This window comes from Osmerus eperlanus, chromosome 9 (genome assembly GCF_963692335.1).
Source record: "Osmerus eperlanus chromosome 9, fOsmEpe2.1, whole genome shotgun sequence".
NCBI classification, from domain to species: domain Eukaryota; kingdom Metazoa; phylum Chordata; class Actinopteri; order Osmeriformes; family Osmeridae; genus Osmerus; species Osmerus eperlanus.
The window spans coordinates 16,313,493-16,333,624 of NC_085026.1; the positions used below are offsets into that span (position 1 = coordinate 16,313,493).

The following is a 20,132-nucleotide window of genomic DNA, read 5'->3' on the forward strand; positions in this document are numbered from 1 at the left end:
AGACTGGGGACAATGGAGCTTTCTTCGGCACCATCTGATGTGGGCTGAATAGCCAAGGCTTCAGTGGTGGGAATGGTAGCAGGGTGAGAGCTATTGGGGTGACATGAGACCACGCAGACTAGAGAAAGAACGAGAGAGAGAGGCAGCGAGAAGAGACATAATGGTGAATGACAATCTCCTGGCAAATCGGTTTCATAAATGCTAATTCCGTGGGAATTTAGCTGCCTTCCAAACTAAGGAGACGGTCGCTGCTGTTTTATTACGACAGACATCCATGAATCTGCCTCGGCGTTCATCTCCCAACAGCACCAGAACAACAGCCTCCCGCCGACTCCATCAAACGAACAGAGGGAATAAAAAAAAAAAACGCAGAAATTACTCCGTGGTCATAAAGCTTCAGGAAACATCTCCATCACGCGTCCTACCTCTAACTGGGCCTACCGTGGAGTCTTTGAACTCTGAGCTGCGATATTTCATTAGGCTTGCATGCCTGTTCCCCTGCTCCAGCTGTCTCCGTGGGGAGGGAGGTGTGTATTCTGTGGTCAACGCTAACAACTGCCAGAGCGAGGATCATAGCTCACCAGCAGTCCTCTGTCACCCAGCCTGACTGAAGGGAACCATTCATGAACGAGCGCGCGCACACACAATCGCAAGCTGCCATAAGCAGTTCAATACATAAAGAAACTCTAGTTGTCCGTAGCAGGAAAAAAAGAGCAATAAAGTATGAACATGAACAAACAGTCTACAGAGTCAGTATTATCTGGGAGTTTCTGAACTTGTACAGACAAACACCGTAGCTTCACAGATCATCTGAGGCTGCTTTAATCCGCAGTCCTTAGCCTGTGACAGGAGAGCACTGTGAGGAGCACTCCAGTGGTTTTATACTCACTCCATTAGGCCCCGGCATGGTGCACACACAGGGGCAGAGTGTGTGCTTAGGGGCACTTATCAGGAAAGAGGGAACCGAGGGAGGGATGGAGAGAGGGAGAGAAGGGTGGGGGGGGGGGCAAAGATAGGGACAATAGGAAGGCAAAGGGGGGGGGGCTAATAGAAATGGGGAAAGAGAGAGAGAGAGAGAGAGAGAGAGAGAGAGAGAGAGAGAGAGAGAGAGAGAGTGAGAGAGGAGAGAGAGAGAGAGAGAGAGAGAGAGAGAGAGAGAGAGAGAGAGAGAGAGAGAGAGAGTGAGAGAGAGAGAGAGAGAGAGAAGAGATGAGAGTGAGGAGGAGAGAGAGAAGAGAGGAGAGAGAGAGAGAGAGAGAGAGAGAGAGAGAAGAGAGAGAGAGAGAGAGAGAGAGAGAGAGGAAGAGGAAGGGGGCTGAATCAGAGAGAGTGGCAGGGAGCAGAGGCTAAGATGGCAAAGGGGCCCTCCTCTTCCAGGCACAGCCCCTTCCCCCCCAGGGAGAGCAGGCTGTGGGAGTCCAGGGGATTAGGGTGGGCCCAGCCGGCAGTAACCAGGAATCTCAACAATCTCACACCCCACTCCCTGGCCCAGAACCAGCCACATGACACAGTAAAACAGAGCCTGCTCTCTCTCTCTCGCCCCGTGTGTGACAGTGTGTGTGTGTTTACTGTGTGTGTGTTTACTGTGTGTGTGTGTGTGTGTAGGTAGAAAAGGGCGAGCACCTGTTTATCGATGGAGCTGGACAGACCCACCACACACAGGCATTATAGGGTGAAAGAAACAATACAGCAAGTCATTAATCCAGATGTAATTTTGCTGTGCCTGCCAAACTAACTGGGTTAAAGATTAAACCCTTTACTTTCGATTACCTTAGATTAGGTTTTAACCACATCCTCCAGCTGAGGAGATCGGGACTGTGATTTACGCCTTCTCCCTCCCACTTTACTGGTGCTTGACGGACCAGTGGCCAGCACTAGAGAGGGATGTCTGTGTCCGGTCCTCCCCACCCCCCCACCCCCCCTGGGCTCCTGCACTGGTCTGAGAAGACAGTGGACACCCTAGCCAGCCTTCAACACATTCTCCAAGCTGGCTTTGCGCAGTGACAAACAACCCCTGTATCCAACGGCTGAAAGTGAACATTAAGAACTCTCAAAGGTCGAGCTGTCGACCACACAGGCCTGTAGACAAGGCGTGGAGCCATTTCCAGCGGTGTGTGTGTGTGTGAGAGAGGGGGTCAGTGACAGTGCAGGGCTCGGCCGGTGTAATGGGGTGACGACCCAGCCTGGTTGTGATACGGCACTGTTCTGCTCCTTCACTGTCTGTATACCCAGGAACCCGACACCACCCTGGTGTCTGAGGATCTTCCCATCCCTCCACATGACCCAGCCAGGCGCTTCACACCAGCGCCTTTGTCACCGCAGACCCTTTCACAGGGACGGCCAATGACAGACTGGGATGTAGGAGCCATGTCTGCGCAGAATGGACCGATTCAGACTCAGAGAGAGAGACGGGTGAGACGGAGGAGGAAGGGGGAGCAGAGATGGAGAGGTGGAGAGAGAGAGAGTGAGTAGAGAGAGAGAGGTGGAGAGAGACAGAGAGAGTAGAGAGAGGGGGAGAGTGAGACAGACAGAGGGGGAGGAGGTGCAGGCAAAGCTCTCACTGACAGCCATGGGGCCCTCTTGACAATCCAGGAATATTGTCTGAAATCAATCTGTCACCGTGGGGCTGTTGTGGCTGTCATTACGCTATGGTACCCAGTCTCTCACAATGAGAATTTGTTCACCGCTTTGCTGGTTCACCCTTACTACTGCCAGTCCCCCTCACTGAGGTCACTCTGTCTCTGATCCATCGCTCTCTCTCTCTCTCTCTCTCTCTCTCTCTCTCTCTCTCTCTCTCTCACTCTCTCTCTCTCTCTCTCTGTGTGTCTCTGTCTCTCTCACTCTCATTCTCTCTCCCCTCCCTTGATTCCCTCCCCGCATTCACCAACAGACACAGTGCCTGCAGACACATGCAGCCCCTATTGAGACCCGCACCCTAGCCATCGCTGAGAGCGATTGAGTGGGGATAATTCCATGTTTACACCGAGCTCAAACTAAAAGTATCAGATATAGTTATGGACACGGCACACACACAACTCACATCAAAGCCAGCTAACGGCAATCCTGAACCCAGGAACCTCCCAGAATCTCCTTTGGTAAACCAGACTCCCCTTTGCGTTTGGGACGTACTGCTCGAGTCAGGATCCAAACTGACATCCTTCAGATCCCTGTGCATGAGGAAATCCAATCAGTTTCACTGCATGGTGCAGAATTCCAGTCTGGGACATCAGTAGCCATACTATAAATATGACAGATTCAACTCTCAGCTTCTGGAAGGATTTTTTCCTCTGCTGCGCCCCCCTCGCACCCCCTCCCCAGTCTCAACTCTCAGAAAGGGACATATTTTTCCATTCATCGTAAATGCTGATGCATAAAAGAGCCCTTACTTAAAAGTGCATCAACATGACTTAATTCCTTTGGTATTTGAAAAAGTTGGTGTTGAAACAACAAAGATTTAACCCATTTTGAATGTTATTTAAATGCATTCCACAACCTCCTCAACCTTTCTGACTCGCTACATTATGACAGGGATCCCCACAGTCAGACTAAAAGTCACACTCCGTAATTTACAATTGACAGCAACACAGTCTACAAACCCCCGCTTCTGTCAAAAGAATCCCAATGGAAAAGAGAGGCAGAGCCATGCGGGGTCCTATTGATGCCCAGCGGAGGGGGGCTAAAAAGAGGGGAGCGGGTGGAGGTTGGCTGGGGTGCATGGTGGAGGTTGGCTGGGGTGCATGGTGGAGGTTGGCTGGGGTGCATGGTGGAGGTTGGCTGGGGTGCATGGTGGAGGTTGGCTGGGGTGCATGGTGGAGGTTGGCTGGGGTGCATGGTGGAGGTGGCTGGCGGGTGCATGGTGGAGGTTGGCTGGGGTGCATGGTGGAGGTTGGCCTGGGGTGCATGGTGGAGGTTGGCTGGGGTGCATGGTGGAGGTTGGCTGGGATGTTGGGTGGAGGTGGCTGGGATGTTGGGTGGAGGTTGGCTGGGATGTTGGGTGGAGGTTGGCTGGGATGTTGGGTGGAGGTTGGCTGGGATGTTGGGTGGAGGTTGGCTGGGATGTTGGGTGGAGGTTGGCTGGGATGTTGGGTGGAGGTTGGCTGGGATGTTGGGTGGAGGTTGGCTGGGATGTTGGGTGGAGGTTGGCTGGGATGTTGGGTGGAGGTTGGCTGGGATGTTGGGTGGAGGTTGGCTGGGATGTTGGGTGGAGGTTGGCTGGGATGTTGGGTGGAGGTTGGGGGTGCCGGGTGGAGGCAGAAGAGGCAGCAAAGGCAGCAAAGGCAGCAAAGGCAGCAAAGGCCTCATTCAGGCCTCTTTACCCCATCCATCCCTTGGCTTTGCTTTCTTCAGGCCCAGCCAGGCATCCCTGTTGCCACCATAACTTTCAATTAACCTTTTAACTGCAGAACAATACGCAGGGAGGGGGAGGCAGGGAGGGGAGGCAGGGAGGGGGGAGGCAGGGGGGGAGGCAGGGAGGGGGAGGCAGGGAGGGGAGGCAGGGAGGGGGAGGCAGGGAGGGGGAGGCAGGGAGGGGGAGGCAGGGAGGGGGAGGCAGGGAGGGGAGGCAGGGAGGGGGAGGCAGGGAGGGGGAGGCAGGGAGGGGGAGGCAGGGAGGGGGAGGCAGGGAGGGGGAGGCAGGGAGGGGGGGCTGTAGAGGGAGAAGTCAGGACGGCTGCTGATTTACAATAGACAACCCAGCAACGGAGAGGACAGGGAAAGAGAAAAAAATTAACACGTAGAATAATTGTCACCGGATGTGCACATGCACATACACAGACATGCTTTTGAGCCTGGGGATTACTACAGTGTTTTCTTACCTTCTTAAATAACATTGTGCCATTTTGGGGGGTAATTTCTGTACGAGAACCAACTAGTATAGGAATTGATAGGAATTAGATTATATGCAACAGATTTGTGATTTTGGATTGTGAGATGGTGTGAGAAGAGAGCGAGGAGAGAGGCCCGGAGGAGGACAACAGACAGGTTTGAAATACGAGGTCAAGTATAAGGAAAAGGATCTAGAAGTGAAGGATCACGTCTAAGGAGAGGTATAAAGGAAAAGGTCATGCAGAAGGAGAGAGGAGAGGAACACTGTAAAAGAGAAGGTCACTTTGGGGAGAAAGAGGGGCTGAAAGTAACATGCGGCTGCAGTCACTGTAGAGCCCAGGACCACGCCTGCAGTCACTGTAGAGCCCAGGACCACGGCTGCAGTCACTGCAGAGCCCAGGACCACGGCTGCAGTCACCGCAGAGCCCAGGACCACGCCTGCAGTCACTGTAGAGCCCAGGACCACGCCTGCAGTCACTGCAGAGCCCAGGACCACGGCTGCAGTCACTGTAGAGCCCAGGACCACGGCTGCAGTCACTGTAGAGCCCAGGACCACGCCTGCAGTCACTGTAGAGCCCAGGACCACGCCTGCAGTCACTGTAGAGCCCAGGACCACGCCTGCAGTCACTGCAGAGCCCAGGACCACGGCTGCAGTCACCGCAGAGCCCAGGACCACGCCTGCAGTCACTGTAGAGCCCAGGACCACGCCTGCAGTCACTGCAGAGCCCAGGACCACGGCTGCAGTCACTGTAGAGCCCAGGACCACGGCTGCAGTCACTGTAGAGCCAGGACCACGCCTGCAGTCACTGTAGAGCCCAGGACCACGCCTGCAGTCACTGTAGAGCCCAGGACCACGCCTGCAGTCACTGCAGAGCCCAGGACCACGCCTGCAGTCACTGTAGCGCCCAGGACCACGGCTGCAGTCACTGTAGCGCCCAGGACCACGCCTGCAGTCACTGTAGAGCCCAGGACCACGGCTGCAGTCACTGCAGAGCCCAGGACCACGGCTGCAGTCACTGCAGAGCCCAGGACCACGCCTGCAGTCACTGCAGAGCCCAGGACCACGGCTGCAGTCACTGCAGAGCCCAGGACCACGCCTGCAGTCACTGTAGAGCCCAGGACCACGCCTGCAGTCACTGTAGAGCCCAGGACCACGGCTGCAGTCACTGCAGAGCCCAGGACCACGGCATGAACTCCCATGTTAAAAGGGAAAACAGGACAGTGTGTCTCCTGCTGAGGAGGGAGTGGGTGCGAGAGTCTCAAAGTGTCTCATTCGTGAAGTGACTGAGAGAACAGCTGTGAAACACAAGGGGGTGGGGGGGGTAAGGAGGGGGGGTGAAGGAGGGGGGGGCTAAGGGGTACTTTCTGCTGCTCTGTTCCTTAGAAGAAAATTTTGAGACAGAAAAGGAGAGAGACAGTGAAAGAGAGAAGGAGAAGAAAAGAAAGAGAGAGAGAGAGAGAGAGAGGGTAGGAAGGATTGGGGGGGGGGGGCTGAGAAAGCAGGGTTGCGCAAGACAAACACTTCCCACTGCGTAGCTGAAATGTTATTGTAAGGTCACTTGTAAGGTTCCAGCAGGGCAGCCCCCTACCCCCACCCCCAGCCCTCCGCACTGGTTCTCTGGCTCTCTGGCTCCCTGGATCTCTGGTTCTCTGACCAGTAGCACAGCAGCCCTTCAGTGAACCTCTTCACTCAAACATGCTCAGCTCAGTGGTAGGGTTAGATTGAAGGCATTCATTGTAAAGCTATTTTCTGATTTAATGCATAATGTATACCCGCTATGCAAAATTATGGAAATCAAATCAGGAAGTGGATGATTATCATCTGAATGGTGACAGCACTGTGTGACGGATTCTATGGATTTGGTGAGGGTTGAGAAGGGGACAAAAAGAATTCTATGAATCTGTCAATTACCCCGTTCACCCTGCAGGAAGAATGTGTGTGGTCTGAAGTCAAGCCCACAGGCACCAGGCCAAACAAACTAGCGATCAATGTATAGGGACAAAGTATAGTCAAAAATCCCCTTCACAATTCACACATGAAACCATTTCCATACAGCTGAGAAACGTAAACAATGGTTCAATTCCATCTGAATGCTAATGGAGGTGCTGATTAGAGTCAGTCAGTGGAGACAGTGTTCCTCCCAGAGATTACGTTTCACCAGGGTAAACACCAAGTGACCTCCATAATGGCTATTTATCACAACATCCCTCGTCACCGCGCTCGTTTCCTTTCTTTCCCTTGTGAGGAGTGATGTTTAACACGTTCCCACCATTAGAGCCCTCTCTGACAAAAGTTTGACAAGGGGAGCAGTGTGTGGCAGTCACAAGTGACAGCTGGAGTGATAGCGTCGTTAAATGGTTATGTTCGTTGCTAAATTAGTACCATTTTGTCGTTGTGAAAACAGTAACGATAGCTACTGCTAGCTGTAGCTGCCGTTTCAGTCGGAGAGTCGAGTGAGTTGTCGGTGCTTGCAGGGTTTTCAAATTGTTTCGTGCTCCTTGGATACCTCATTATCAAAACTTCTCACAGGGTAATTTCAGAGTTCTTCATAAAACACACATACGTTCATACACGTACTCACAGAACGCTCTCATAACTCCTTCTCACGCACCTCTAAACAGCAGCCCATCAGGAAACAAGTCCCAGGTTTGCAGTGTGCTCTAATAGACGGCGAGAAAGCCCAGTCTACGGGGATGAGGAGTGTTTAAAATTAATTACTGCTGCCATGTCTGACCGGGGGGAACCACTGCACGTAATAATCCAACCATTGTTCTCTGCAAACGGACCCAGACTCGGTAAATAGGAGCTATTGGAGAGCTGGAAAAGGGGTGGGTGGGAGGAAAGGTCAACTCATGTCTTGTTTTAACGACAGCACATTAATTTAATTCACTTCCTCTGGCTTCACACTGGTAATAAACATGAGGAAATGCAGAGAAGGACAGACAGAGGACTGGGACGTGGGTGACGGGTTAGGGTTGTTGTTAGGTCATAAATTGGTCTGGGGGGGGGGGGGGGGGGACAGCTCAGCAAAAATGCCTGATCAAATCTAAAATATCAGTTATGAGCTTGCTTATGCTAAAAGCAAGTAAATCTGCTTCCAAGCGCAGTAAGAAAAGACTTCTTTTATTGTTTACTTAAATTAAGTCATTATGCCATTCATACTAGAAACAAGTCCAACTCAATTTTAAATCTTAAAAAAAGGACCATACTCAGTTCGATGTACGTTTTTTGCAGTGTGAGGGTTGCCATGGCGCTGGCTGCTATGGCAGAGGGTGTGAAGTAGAGAGTCCTGCCACAGTGAAACCTCATACCGCCAGCTCTGCTATTTCAAATGCATGACTAATAGTAAGATAACATTCATTTCATCTTCTCATATCTCAATCAGGTGCTACAACTGTGAGAGTGCCGGTCAAGGTTGATGGAAAGAAATGAAAAAACACATTCTCTCTCTCTCTCTCTCTCTCTCTCCTCTCCCTCTCTCCACATCTCTCCCTCTCCCTCTCCCTCTCTCTCTCTCTCTCTCTCTCTCTCTCTCTCTCTCTCTCTCTCTCTCTCTCTCTCTCTCTCTCTCTCTCTCTCTCTCTCCATCTCTCTCTCTTTCTGTGCACTCCCTCTTTCTCCAGCTGGGCCCATGTGCCAGAACACCACTGTGTCATTACCTTCATACTATTTGGACTGTATTTAAGAAATAAGAGGACTTTGGGGTATTTGGTTACTGGGAAACGAGCCTCATTACGTTGAAAGGAAATGGAAAACTGAGAGGAAGCCAAATGGCCTTGTGATTTTAAAAGCCCTTGGCATACAATTTATCTCATACTACCTTCTTGTTATAAAACTGTGATGTAACGGGTCCTATAAAATGTACATTTTCCAAAAGAGTTGCAAAGCCTGCATGCTCTAAATTTCTCCAGATGGCTTGAGAGGTGTAGTTGAGTAAACATTGTCTTGTTGTTCAAAGCGTTGTGCCCAGTTGATCCATAAGTGTAACAAATCAGTACATGAGTGTGCTCATCTGCTTCACTAATCACACACTCTTGCTTTAGGCTGAACAGAGCTTCAACTGAACCCAATAATGTATACTTTGTTCTTATACAGATCCAAGATGCAAATACGGATGTATGTTTGCATGTGTGTGTGTGTATGCATGTGTGTGTGTGTAAGTGAGTGTGTCCATGTATGCGTGCAAGTGTGTGTGCATGTGTGTATGTGTGCATGTACTGTATGTATGTGTGTGTGCATGTGTGAGTGTTTATGTGTGAGTGTGTGTATGTGCACGTGTGTGCATGTGTGAGTGTACGTGTGTGTACACACCAGTAAACAGTAGAGACCTGGTGAGCCTGGAGCCCATGGCAGGTCCACATGTCCTGACCGCCAAATTCCACAGACACTCAGTCCCGGTCCCCGGTGCTGTCGCCACATTAGGATCCGTGCTGGTGCTCGTCACCAAGCACCTCCTCCAGGTGGCTGGCGGGGGGTGGAGGAGGAGTCAGGAGGTGCAACAGGGTTCCACAAATCAGCACAGTTTTAGTACTCAAAGCTAAGAAGGAAGAAAACCTGAAGGGGACTGAACAAAACGATCTGTTGGCTGCCAGTTGCTGATTTTACAGCTTTCTTTCTCACCAACTGTCTGAAAGTTTCATTTGTGTCGTTATACTAGTAAAAGCCACGTCCAGTATCTCACAGACCAATCATCCCGACAGATGCCGTGTGATTTAGTTTGCGTTTGTCCTGGATGCGGTCATCGACAGTAAAAAGTTGTAAGGACAGCTTTATACAGCTGCTTGAGACTTTATAAGTTGAACAGTGAAGATGTTTTAATGGGATGTCATAGAATTATAAACCAAGACATTGAAGTATCATGAGGTTAGAGGATATTTAGCCTTACATTCTGGAATCTGTGGTAATACCAAACTTGTGTTAGGGTTACTAACCCTAACCCTTGTGTCGAAATACAATACACATTTATTAACCGTTCAATTAACTACTAGAATCAGAGCCAGAGTCAGAGATTAATTACAAAGTATTACAAAATAATTTCTCTTTGGCCAGACAATTGCAAAACATTTCCTCTCTCTCTATCTCTGACTTTAGGAGAGAAAGTATAAAAAACACATAAAAAACTGTGTAGGCCACAGCACACACAGTTTACCATGCCTCAATAAATCTGGCTTCATTTGTCCTCAACAGTCAGTCCTATCAGTCTTCCCTTCCTCCGACATCTGCTAATCTGTAAACATACATAATTGCCTGTCTAATCTTATTTAGCCTCTGCGACTTGTTTACTTTTGGTTTAGCTGCGTCGTGAAGGCTTGGCTGGCCCGCTGTGAATAAAACATTGTCTGTAGACCCACATATGTAATCTCCTCCTGCAAACAGGCACTGGCCCTCACCCGTTACCTCTATGCAATGCCCTGTTGGCCACAAACAGGTAATGTGATTTCAGGCACCACATTCATTTGCTGTGTGAGAATTAGACAAAAGGTATGGACCCTCGTGGCAAATTAGCATTCCCAACTGCTGACTGAAAATGCTCACCATGCCAACAAGTTTTTTTACTTGTGTTCGGAAGCTTTATTCTGCAACTTCAGACTTGCAGCATCAAATGACACACACGCGCGCACGCACACGCGCGCACACACACGCGCACACACACGCGCACGCACACACGCAAGCTTGATGCTGAGACTGTGTCTGGGCCAACCCCAGGAGAGCTGGACTCCAGAACTGACTTGTGTTCTTTCACCCTGGGAACCTGATGGATGTGTTTGTTTGGCCTAGCTGTGGTGAATACACAGTCACATACACACACCACACACACACACACACACACACGGCCATGACTGAAAAGATCACACCGTGGGCTGGGAAGTTTCTCCTTCTTTTTGTTGATTTTGGGTTCTGTTTAGATTTTTTTTCCTTCTTTTATTTTACCCTCGCTACTTGAACTAGAAGTTAAAGCCAACTGAGAAATTCTGCTCGTAAACTAAAAAGAACACACACGCAATGGTCAACATAAAGTAGACTAGCACAGTGTGACTTGGAATACATGCCATGTTTACTTTATCTCTACAGAAACAGCAAGAGGCAGGCAGATAGACATGAAAGAAAGAACAAATAAACCAACAAATACCTTTAGTGAACAAGTTGAACTTACAAAGTTGAACTTGTTAAATGTTACTCACCTCTTGCGCAGTCAGACAGCAGAAAAGCCTCAAAGATGAGCAGCATGATCTTCAAAACTGCCATCCTGATCAAAGACAACTTCATGATCCAAAATCTAAAAGACAAATGTTGAGAAAATGACACCCAGATCTCTCTCCAGGAAAAGGTGCTGGCCAGTTAGTCAAATGTAAATATATTTTTAAAACTTTTATAATCCAAGTTATGGCATATTCCCTGTTCTTGTCAGTGAAAACATGGTTTCTCATTTATGATCACAGAATTTATTGAATATATGTATGGTATGGTCTACAAACATAATAGCCTTCATGAATAATCTATCTTTGTGTGGTACAATGTCACGTTGTCTATATTTTAAAAACAGATATGTGCTGAAACTGATCAGTGTACTGCGCATGGTGGAATATGATAGATCGTAGTGATCAAATTATGTTTTATGAAATTGATCATGAAGTAGCACAAACGCACCGTGTATTTACTTTCAGTAGCCTATAGGGAAATAGCCTACAACCTTTTAGTTCTTATTATGAGTTCCTTATTGCCTAAATCAATTTAGCTTCTACTTGAGAACAGCATATAGTCATAGTAATCGCCTGGTCTGGTTCTATACAAAATTGAAATGGATTTTCTTACAAATGTCATAAATGTATTCAGAACTTAAAATTGTGAAATATCCTACCTGAATTTCCGTGGCTGAAGTTAACCCCGTATCGACATCCTTGTTGAAATCTTGTTACCCATTCTTACTGAGATCCGCTGTCTCCATGCATTAATTGTCAGTGGCCGATGTCATCGACCGCCCCACTCCACTATGCATATAATAAACTGGCACACCGTAAAATGCTTCGGTCTTTAAAATAATTTAAACGAAACACAAAACTACGCACTTCCAACAATCACACGCAAAACGAACTGCTAAATTCGGAGTAATATTGTATTCATTTTCAAATTCGGTATCCAACAACCTATAGTACGCTGTCCACAACACTCCGGAGGGCAGCAGCGGACTGACTTGTCCGTCCCAGCGCTCAACTTTTGACCAATCAGATAAAAGGGCTGGAAAAATCTATCGACAGTTTTAACTCCTTCTTCAACACACATCTAATTATAACATGACATGTATACTGTTGAAGCACATTCATTTAACAATAAGGCATACATATTATGCAACACTACAAGTGGCACATTAACCTGTACGACAGTTTTCAATAAGCTATTCGACATAGTTGTGCCTGCCTACCACAACGTTCTGAAAAATGGGAGTCGAACAATCTCATGGATGACAGATTTTCGTGTGTAAGTGGTCAAATTAAGACTCGACTACATTTACCGAGCAACAAGCCAGGGCTAAACTACACATCGATCTGCTGCCACCTGGTGGAATTCAACCGCAACTCCCACAGCCGATTGTCATCCACGTCTCTGCTACACACCAAATATTGAGATTTTAAGAATAGAAAGGTCAGGGTATTATCTTTGGTCAGCTTTGGGGAAAAGGTTAAGAAACGGTTGACATTTCAAGGTAAAATTGCATGAAATTGAGCATGGTACATCAGAATGGTGTCACCTTGAAGCCAATAAGGTTTGAAAAACCATCAGTCAATCAGTTGATTTATTGACAAAAAGATATTGAGGCAATGTGGACATTTACATAAATACACCCCTTTCAGAAATGTTGTATTGTATTTCTTATTCCATGTCACCCTATATAAATACATGTATTCTTCACATCTGTAACAAATTTCAAGTCGATTGGATCTATGGTTCATGAGAAGGGTTTTGAAGGTTGTACCAAATTTGTAGCCTGGCTCTGCCCTCCTACGTACTTCTGCTCAATTTTGATTTTGTTTCTGTTCTCGGTCTGGCCATGAGATAAGTAAGTCAGATGTCTCCGGTTAATTTTCTACCGGCCAATCAGCGAACAGAGGGAGTGGCTGTCGTGCGCTAGTTTGTGTTGTAGTTCCGTAATGGCGGCGGAGAAAGATGCAAGCGAAGCCATTCGGTCCGTTTTGGCAACGCTGCCGAATATCCATAAGCTAAAGCCAGAGCAAGAAGTTGCAAGAAGTCAAGTTTTGCTGAGTTTTGTTGGTGGCCATGATGTTGTGGCCCTCCTCCCCACGGGGTTCGGGAACAGTTTGATTTTCCAGCTACGGCAGCTAGCTCTGTTACAGTAGTGGTGAAGGAATTGACTAAGGCGAACGCTAGCGATTGGTTATGGCAGATCAGAGTGGCTCTGGGCAGATCCAATAGTTTTAAACTTCAACAGAGTACCCGCCTACAAGGAAGTCAACGCTTGTCAATGGAGCGAGGCCAGACTGTCTGTACAAATGAAATATACGAGTCTGGTTAGGACCAGGCTAATTTGGACAGTACAGCAAAATCTATCGTGGCGGACCTTATGGGTTCTTGAGGCTTTTTTGTTCCCCATGAGAAATAAGGCATGTATACCAATTTTCATGCATTTTGGAGTAATGGGGCGCTGGGGAAATCACGTACACTTTGGGCGTGGCTTATAGCGCCACCTATGGGCGTACGTGGACCACTAGCCGTCTTCGAGTAGTGAGTGACCTGTTGTATCATTGGGCCAAATTAGAAAAAATCGGGTCGAGGACTTTTTGAGCTATTGAGCCATTTAACGGAGAAATATAATAATAATAGGAATAGTAACAAAAACAATAGGTTCCCTCCTACCGGAGGAGAAAGAAAACAAATGTCTGTAGTTTCCCAGATTCGCGTTCTAAGAGTGCTCTTAGAACGCTCCTAAGAAGCTCTTAGCGTTAAGAGCTTCTTAACAAATCTGGAAAACCCGGCCATTATCAGTTATATAGAAGAGACATACAGCACCACTTTTTGAAATCAATAAAAGTCATTTATTTTATACATTTAAAACTAGATGACATTACGTTTTCCAAACGTTTCACAGCTCTTATCATTAAAATGTACAAGTGTTTACAAAATAAGAGCAAGCTCTGAAGTAACAGGATATCCAGTCCTTTAATTACTGCATGATTCCTTTTATACAGAAAAAGTAGCGTTATACATTTACATAATTTCCTTTGTTCTTTATAAAAGAAAAAAAATTATAATCTCTTTAAAGTGTCTTAATAATTTCCTCAATAAAAATAAAACCATTGAAAAAGTAGTGACTCGCGAGTGAGCTAGACAATATGAAGCCTGAGAGTTAGCTTGAAGTCAGAGCAGAATTGACATAACTGGCACGGCCGTGGAGTTGAACACCTTTGCCAGATCACATCAACTCAAGATAATTCTTCATTGTGAGATAGATATACTTGGAAGATATCTTGATAGCGGGAGGAAGAGAGGAAGCTCTCACAACATAGTGTTATGTGCAGAGCAGACTGAGGCATTGAGGACAACGTTCAGGAGCGTTCCTGTGTAATATAAGGAGTCAACAGTCGGATAGAGTATACCTCTGAACGACCATTTCTGCCAGTAATGAAAACACGAAGCACAGATCCGGTGAGCAGCAGTTAGTGAGACGGTCAGTGTTTCAAATAAAAGGTAAAGTAATATCATGTAAAATTCTGCTTTAAGTAGTAGTTTTGTCTGTCTGACAGACACCTGTACAGAGCTTCGTAGTGAGAAAGTCGTACTTCGTCGTAAGAAACAGAAGGAAGTAGGCCTTGCACAGAATATTGCACGAGAAACGTAAGGTTGCTAGGGGATGGAAAACATCAAGCTAGTCAATAGGTGAGTTCGACTTCATGCAGCGCCGGCGTCGCCTGCAGCCGCCTGCAGCCCGGCTGACTTGAAGCAACCAATGGCAATCTCAGCTTCAAGGCAGCCGGCTGCAGCCGGCTCTGCATGAAGTCGAACACACCTCTTGACTGGTGAGGATGCACGCGCAGAGGTGTGGACACAGGGTTACATCCTCCACTAGGTGTCATCACTGGCCTGGACGCATTAGTGTCGAGTGGAGAACTGCTTCTCATTGGCCGTCTCAGATTCCTAAAAGCTAAAAGTTCAGATTTGGATGTGGTTTGGAAATCATTCAAATACATGCAATATCATATGTTTAAGAGCACAAGGCACAGCCCATATCGTTAAAGGCTACTGTAAATCCTGCATTTCCTTCGAAACACAGCCACTAAAATAAAGCCTCCATTTTGTTAAATAGTACACATTCATTGGCATTAAAAGCACTGTAGGACTCATAACATCGACTTCAAGATATAAAACCATTGTCTATAAATTGTAGCATTTTTTTTTTTTTTGCTGTGCTGAGATAGGTAGCCCGATAATTGTAGCTTGTACTTCACTTCCTTCCAGCATCTGCAGTTTAATCATGACAAACTAAAGAAAACAACGTTTATTAACCATTGTGCCAAACAAGAGACCGGTGGTGCAATGCTAACCGTTATTATCAACATAATTACCTTTATTTACATGGTTATTATGACTTACATTCTTCTAGGTAATCTGAGTCCCGTGGGAGCTCTGGCACAAGTGTGGGAAGCCCGCTAAAGCATAGGAAAATATGTCACAAGACCTTTTATACACAAGCAATAAACCCCGAACGGTCCAGCGCCTCGCTCTCCTAGCGGTGTGCTTCAGGTAGCATAGCAACGTAGCATATTAACGTAGCGGTTCACAACCTCAGTTCCTTCTCCCTTCCTGGAGGATTGTAGACGTCACACCAGGACTGTCGGAACCAGCGCCATGTTCCCTTTTAGCAGCATCACGAAAACAAACAAACTACAAGGGTCTGGGCCGAGTTGGTTTGTCTCTGTGTCGCGTTTCTCTGCTCTCTCATCCAGGAAGTCCTCGTTCGGCCTGGCAGAGAATCGGTCGGTCGGCGCAATAAGAGGGTACTGGCTCCGTATGCAGCATAGGATCCATTCATTGCATATGCTCATGTGGAGGTGGTGTGTGTGTGTGTGCGTGCGTGTGTGTGTGCGTGTGAGAGAGAGATAGTCCTGTTTCCAGGGGTCAGACGCCGGTCTTGTCGCTGTAGAAGGGCGTGACGTGGAACATGTAGCAGTGTGTGCACACCCTGACGGCCTTCACCTGGCCGTAGCGAGGCAGAGGGGCGGAGTGGGAGGAGCAGCGAGAGCAGAAGATCTGGAGGAGGGGAGACAGAGCGGCACGAGAGACAGAGCGACATGTGAGGGGACAAACCAGGGGGGACAAACCACCACCACAACAACAACTCGCTCAGCCATCTGGGGGTCAGATGGCTGAGCGGTTAGGCAGTGGGGCTATTAATCAGAAGGTTGTTGGTTTCGAATCCCGGCCGTGCCAAATGACGTTGTGTCCTTGGGCAAGGCACTTCACCCTACTTGCCTCGGGGAAAATGTCCCTGTACTTACTGTAAGTCGCTCTGGATAAGAGGGTCTGCTAAAATGACTAAATGTACCGTCCGAAGACGAACAACGTGTCACTGGGACGATGCACAAATGGCCCCAGCAAGTTTTACTGTCGAGTTTAAGCAGTGCGTGTGTGTCCAGCCTCACCTTCCCACAGCTTCTGCAGTGGTGTTTTCTGCGTATGACAGTGAAGGGGGCCTTGCAGGCGATGCATGAGTTGCAGGCCTCGTCAGGAACCCAGTCTGGGGGTCTGTGGTGGAGGGGGGGGTGAGCGTTTGTTTCGGGTGAGTTGGGGTGAACGTGTCACTTTTGAGTATGCAAGCTGGTGAGTGAAGCGAACGCCAAAATGTGCTGACGTTTCTTATGCACTCCTTGAATTGTGTGTATGTGTGTGAGGATGCGTGTGTATATATGTGAGGATGTGTGTGTGGCTGTGTGTGAGGAGATAGGTCGCTGACCTTCAAACTGGCCCTCGCGGGCCTTGGCAGCCAGCTCAGACGAAGAGACAGTCTCCTGGCAGAGAGCGCAGTCCTCCAGCCCAGCACTGCACAGGCCTGGCGCTGAAAGGTGGAACAGCACAGTTTACACAGAGAACAACCAGCCTTCCACAGGCCAGCGCTCCTCAAAGGAGCCAGGGTTAAACAGCACTGACTCTTGTCTCGAGTGCCTCACCTCTCTTCTGCATGTCGCTCTCCCCCTGCTCACACTTGGTCGCCATGACCTCGAACAGTGTCTTCAGGATGCTGCGGAGGTCGCTGGCGTAGTTGGTCTGCAGCTGGTCAGCCACACCTGGTGGAGGGAGAGCGACCATGAGAGAGAGAGAGAGAGAGAGAGAGAGAGAGAGAGAGAGAGACAGAGAGAGAGAGAGAGAGAGAGAGAGACAGAGGGAGAGACAGAGGGAGAGAGAAAGAGACAGAGGGAGAGGGAGAGAGAGCGACAGAGGGAGAGAGACAGATAGAGAGAGACAGATAGAGAGACAGATAGAGAGACACAGACAGAGAGAGAGAGAGAGACAGATAGAGAGACAGAGAGACAGACAGAGAGACAGAGAAAGAGACAGAGGGAGAGAGACAGAGGGAGAGAGACAGAGGGAGAGAGAGCGACAGAGAGAGAGACAGAAAGAGCGACAGAGAGAGCGACAGAGGGAGAGAGACAGATAGAGAGACAGATAGAGAGACACAGACAGAGAGAGAGAGAGAGACAGATAGAGAGACAGAGAGAGAGACAGAGAGAGACAGATAGAAAAAAGGGATGGTGACAGAAAGAGATATAGAAAGAGAAAGGGAAGAGAGATGAAGGGCCTCTCACCTGAGATGCAGACGAACAGGCGGTGGATGAGGTCACTGCTGCTGTGGAAGCGGGAGCGGATCTTGTTCCTGGCGGCCATCTTGGCGGCCTGCAGAGCCAGCTGGATCTCCTGGTGGTCCAGATCCTCCGACATCCCCGAGCTGGTGGTCAGACTGCTGACTGGGCTGGGGGGGGGAGGGGGAAGGAGGCCATGCCACAGAGAGAGACAGAGAGAGAGAGAGAGAGAGAGGGGGAGAGGGGGAGAGGGGGAGAGAGATAGAGAGAGAGAGAGAGAGAGGGGGAGAGAGATAGAGAGAGAGAGAGAGAGGGGGAGAGATAAAGAGAGAGAGAGAGAGAGGGGGAGAGAGATAGAGAGAGAAAGAGGGAGAGAGATAAAGAGAGAGAGAAAGAGGGAGAGAGATAAAGAGAGAGAGAGAGAGATAGAGAGAGAGAGGGATAGAGAAAGAGGGAGAGAGATAAAGAGAGAGAGAGAGAGATAAAGAGAGAGAGAGAGAGAGAGAGAGAGAGAGAGAGAGAGAGAGAGAGAGAGAGGGGAGCGAGGCGGAGGCACACACACAGGGGACTGTTACATTATCATTCTCGGCAGCACACAAACACGGCCGGCTGGAATGCGGCGTGTGAATATGCATCGTTGGAGATGAGTCATGGTGTATTTCTAGCTAGATGAGAGCTTGAGAGAGCGCAGTGACACGGGGCGGGGGGGGGTGGGGGGGGGGGGAGACAGATGTGAGCCAGACTACAGACGCTGGCAGGTGAAGACTTAAAGAAACCTGGAACGTGTGAAACACAGAGGACGATGACAGTAGAACACACACACACACACACGAAGGGTCAGGGGTTACCTTGGTGTGTATGAGCCGCTGGTTAGACTACATGTGGTGACAGACACACTCTCACAGTCACTACTGGACACTGAGCTGAGAGGAGAGTCCTGGAAACTGGTCACAACCAAAACAAATCCAAAACAATTAGGGGGAAAAAATGTAACATGCAATGGCCAAATAAAAACATGCAGATGGTACATAGAGTGAAGTAAAAATGATCTCCCCTCTCTCTAAACAGACAAGTGAATGACACAATACAAAAACCTTACTTCTGAAGAGCAGAAAGATGATTATGAACAGAAGACACACACGTGCGCACACACACACACACACACACCCCCAATGTCCATACGACGGCTCACACACCTAGTGTTCTTCTTGCTCTCCTCTTTGGTGTCCCTGTCGACGTCCCTGGTCCCCAGCCTCTCCCGGCCCCCGCTGGCCTGGGGCCTCCTCACAGTCCTCCACTGGTGGCTGCAGGGTGCGGGGGGCCCCCCCGGCTGGGCCCCGATCCTGCGGGGGCCCCGGGGGCACCAGCACCAGGCACTTCTCACAGCACTCAGCCCCCTCCTCCTGCTCCCCCACCAGGGGGCGCTCTGGGGAGCAGCGGGGCGAGGGGGGCGTCAGCTGGGCGGGGTCTCCTCTCTTACCCCCCGGCTCCCTCCCAGGGGGAGCCAGGCAGGAGGCAGACGATTGGATGACGGAACCAAGGGGCGGGACTTTGCAGTGTTTGTCCAATCCCAGGCCGAGGGCCAGCCCCAGGCCGGCGGTGTCCATGGAGAGGACGTCGTCGTGGCCGTCGTAGCAGCTACCGCAGCACACGCAGGAGTTGAGCAGGCAGTGCGTGGCCACCAGGGGGCCGCAGGGCTCCGCCTCCGAGGCGGGAGGGGGGGCGGGGCAGCAGGAGCTTGTCCCCCGCCAGCTCCGTCAGGCTGGGAGAGCAGGGGTTAAAGATGACCGTGGCCGACAGCTTCATCCCGCCCATGCGGTTGGCGATGACCTCGGCCGTCTCCGCCCCCTCCAGCCCCACCTCCAGCCGCTGGTGTAGGGGAGGGGCTCGGGGGTGGAGGAGAGGGGGTGGGGCTTGGAGGCAGGGCACTGAGGGGCGTGGCTTTGCGGCGGCGGCGGAGGAAACTCGTCTGATTGGGTGGAGGGCCAGCCGTTCCTGGTGGGGTCCTTGGGGGGGGCAGGGGGCTCAGAGGGGGAGGGGGGCTGGGGGACTCTGGCTGGTGAGGTGAGACGTCCGGTCAACACGTCCAGATCCTCCATGAAGAACACCCTGTCCTCCTCCTCCTGGAACAGGCCGGCCCTGCCCCGGCCCCCGGGGGCCCTGCAGGGGGAGGCCTCGGTGCTGGAGGCCCCGCTGGAGCCCCCTCCCCTGAGTGGCCGGTGGGCGGGGGACTGGCCCTGGCTGGGGGGGGACAGCAGCGTGGACATCTCGTCCCCCACACGGTGCACCATCATGTTGAGCTGCTCCAGCTCCTCCTCGTCGTACTGCATGGAGCAGGCCAGGTCCGCCTCCTCCGCCTCCTCGCACAGCAGGCCCCGCCCCTGCTCCTCTGGCCCCGCCTCCATGTCCTCCCACTCCTTGTCCACCGTCAACTCCTGTTCCTCCTCCTCCCCCAGGCTCGGAGACGCATCCAGGGCCAGGTCCGTCTGCGCCTTTCC

General features: G+C 49.9%; 2 protein-coding genes across 2 annotated transcripts in view; both read right to left on the bottom strand.

The window, feature by feature from the left end:
- Positions 1-12,092, bottom strand: part of LOC134027072 (fibroblast growth factor receptor-like 1) — a 26,352-nt gene extending 14,260 nt beyond the window's left edge. Inside the window, exons 1-2 of the mRNA XM_062470209.1 lie at positions 11,685-12,092; positions 11,008-11,102 (exon numbers count right to left, since the gene is read on the bottom strand). Of these exons, the coding sequence (XP_062326193.1) occupies positions 11,008-11,092 (85 nt within the window). The 5' untranslated portion in view covers positions 11,093-11,102; positions 11,685-12,092. The remainder of the gene's footprint in view (positions 1-11,007; positions 11,103-11,684) is intronic.
- A 3,228-nt stretch (positions 12,093-15,320) lies between these two features.
- The window catches only part of zfyve28 (zinc finger, FYVE domain containing 28), a 20,249-nt gene continuing 15,437 nt past the window's right edge, over positions 15,321-20,132 (bottom strand). The window contains 10 exon segments of the mRNA XM_062469567.1: positions 15,321-16,087; positions 16,480-16,582; positions 16,787-16,892; positions 17,005-17,121; positions 17,641-17,804; positions 18,483-18,578; positions 18,831-18,959; positions 18,961-19,352; positions 19,354-19,496; positions 19,499-20,126. Coding sequence (XP_062325551.1) covers positions 15,956-16,087; positions 16,480-16,582; positions 16,787-16,892; positions 17,005-17,121; positions 17,641-17,804; positions 18,483-18,578; positions 18,831-18,959; positions 18,961-19,352; positions 19,354-19,496; positions 19,499-20,126 — 2,010 coding nt within the window. The 3' untranslated portion in view covers positions 15,321-15,955.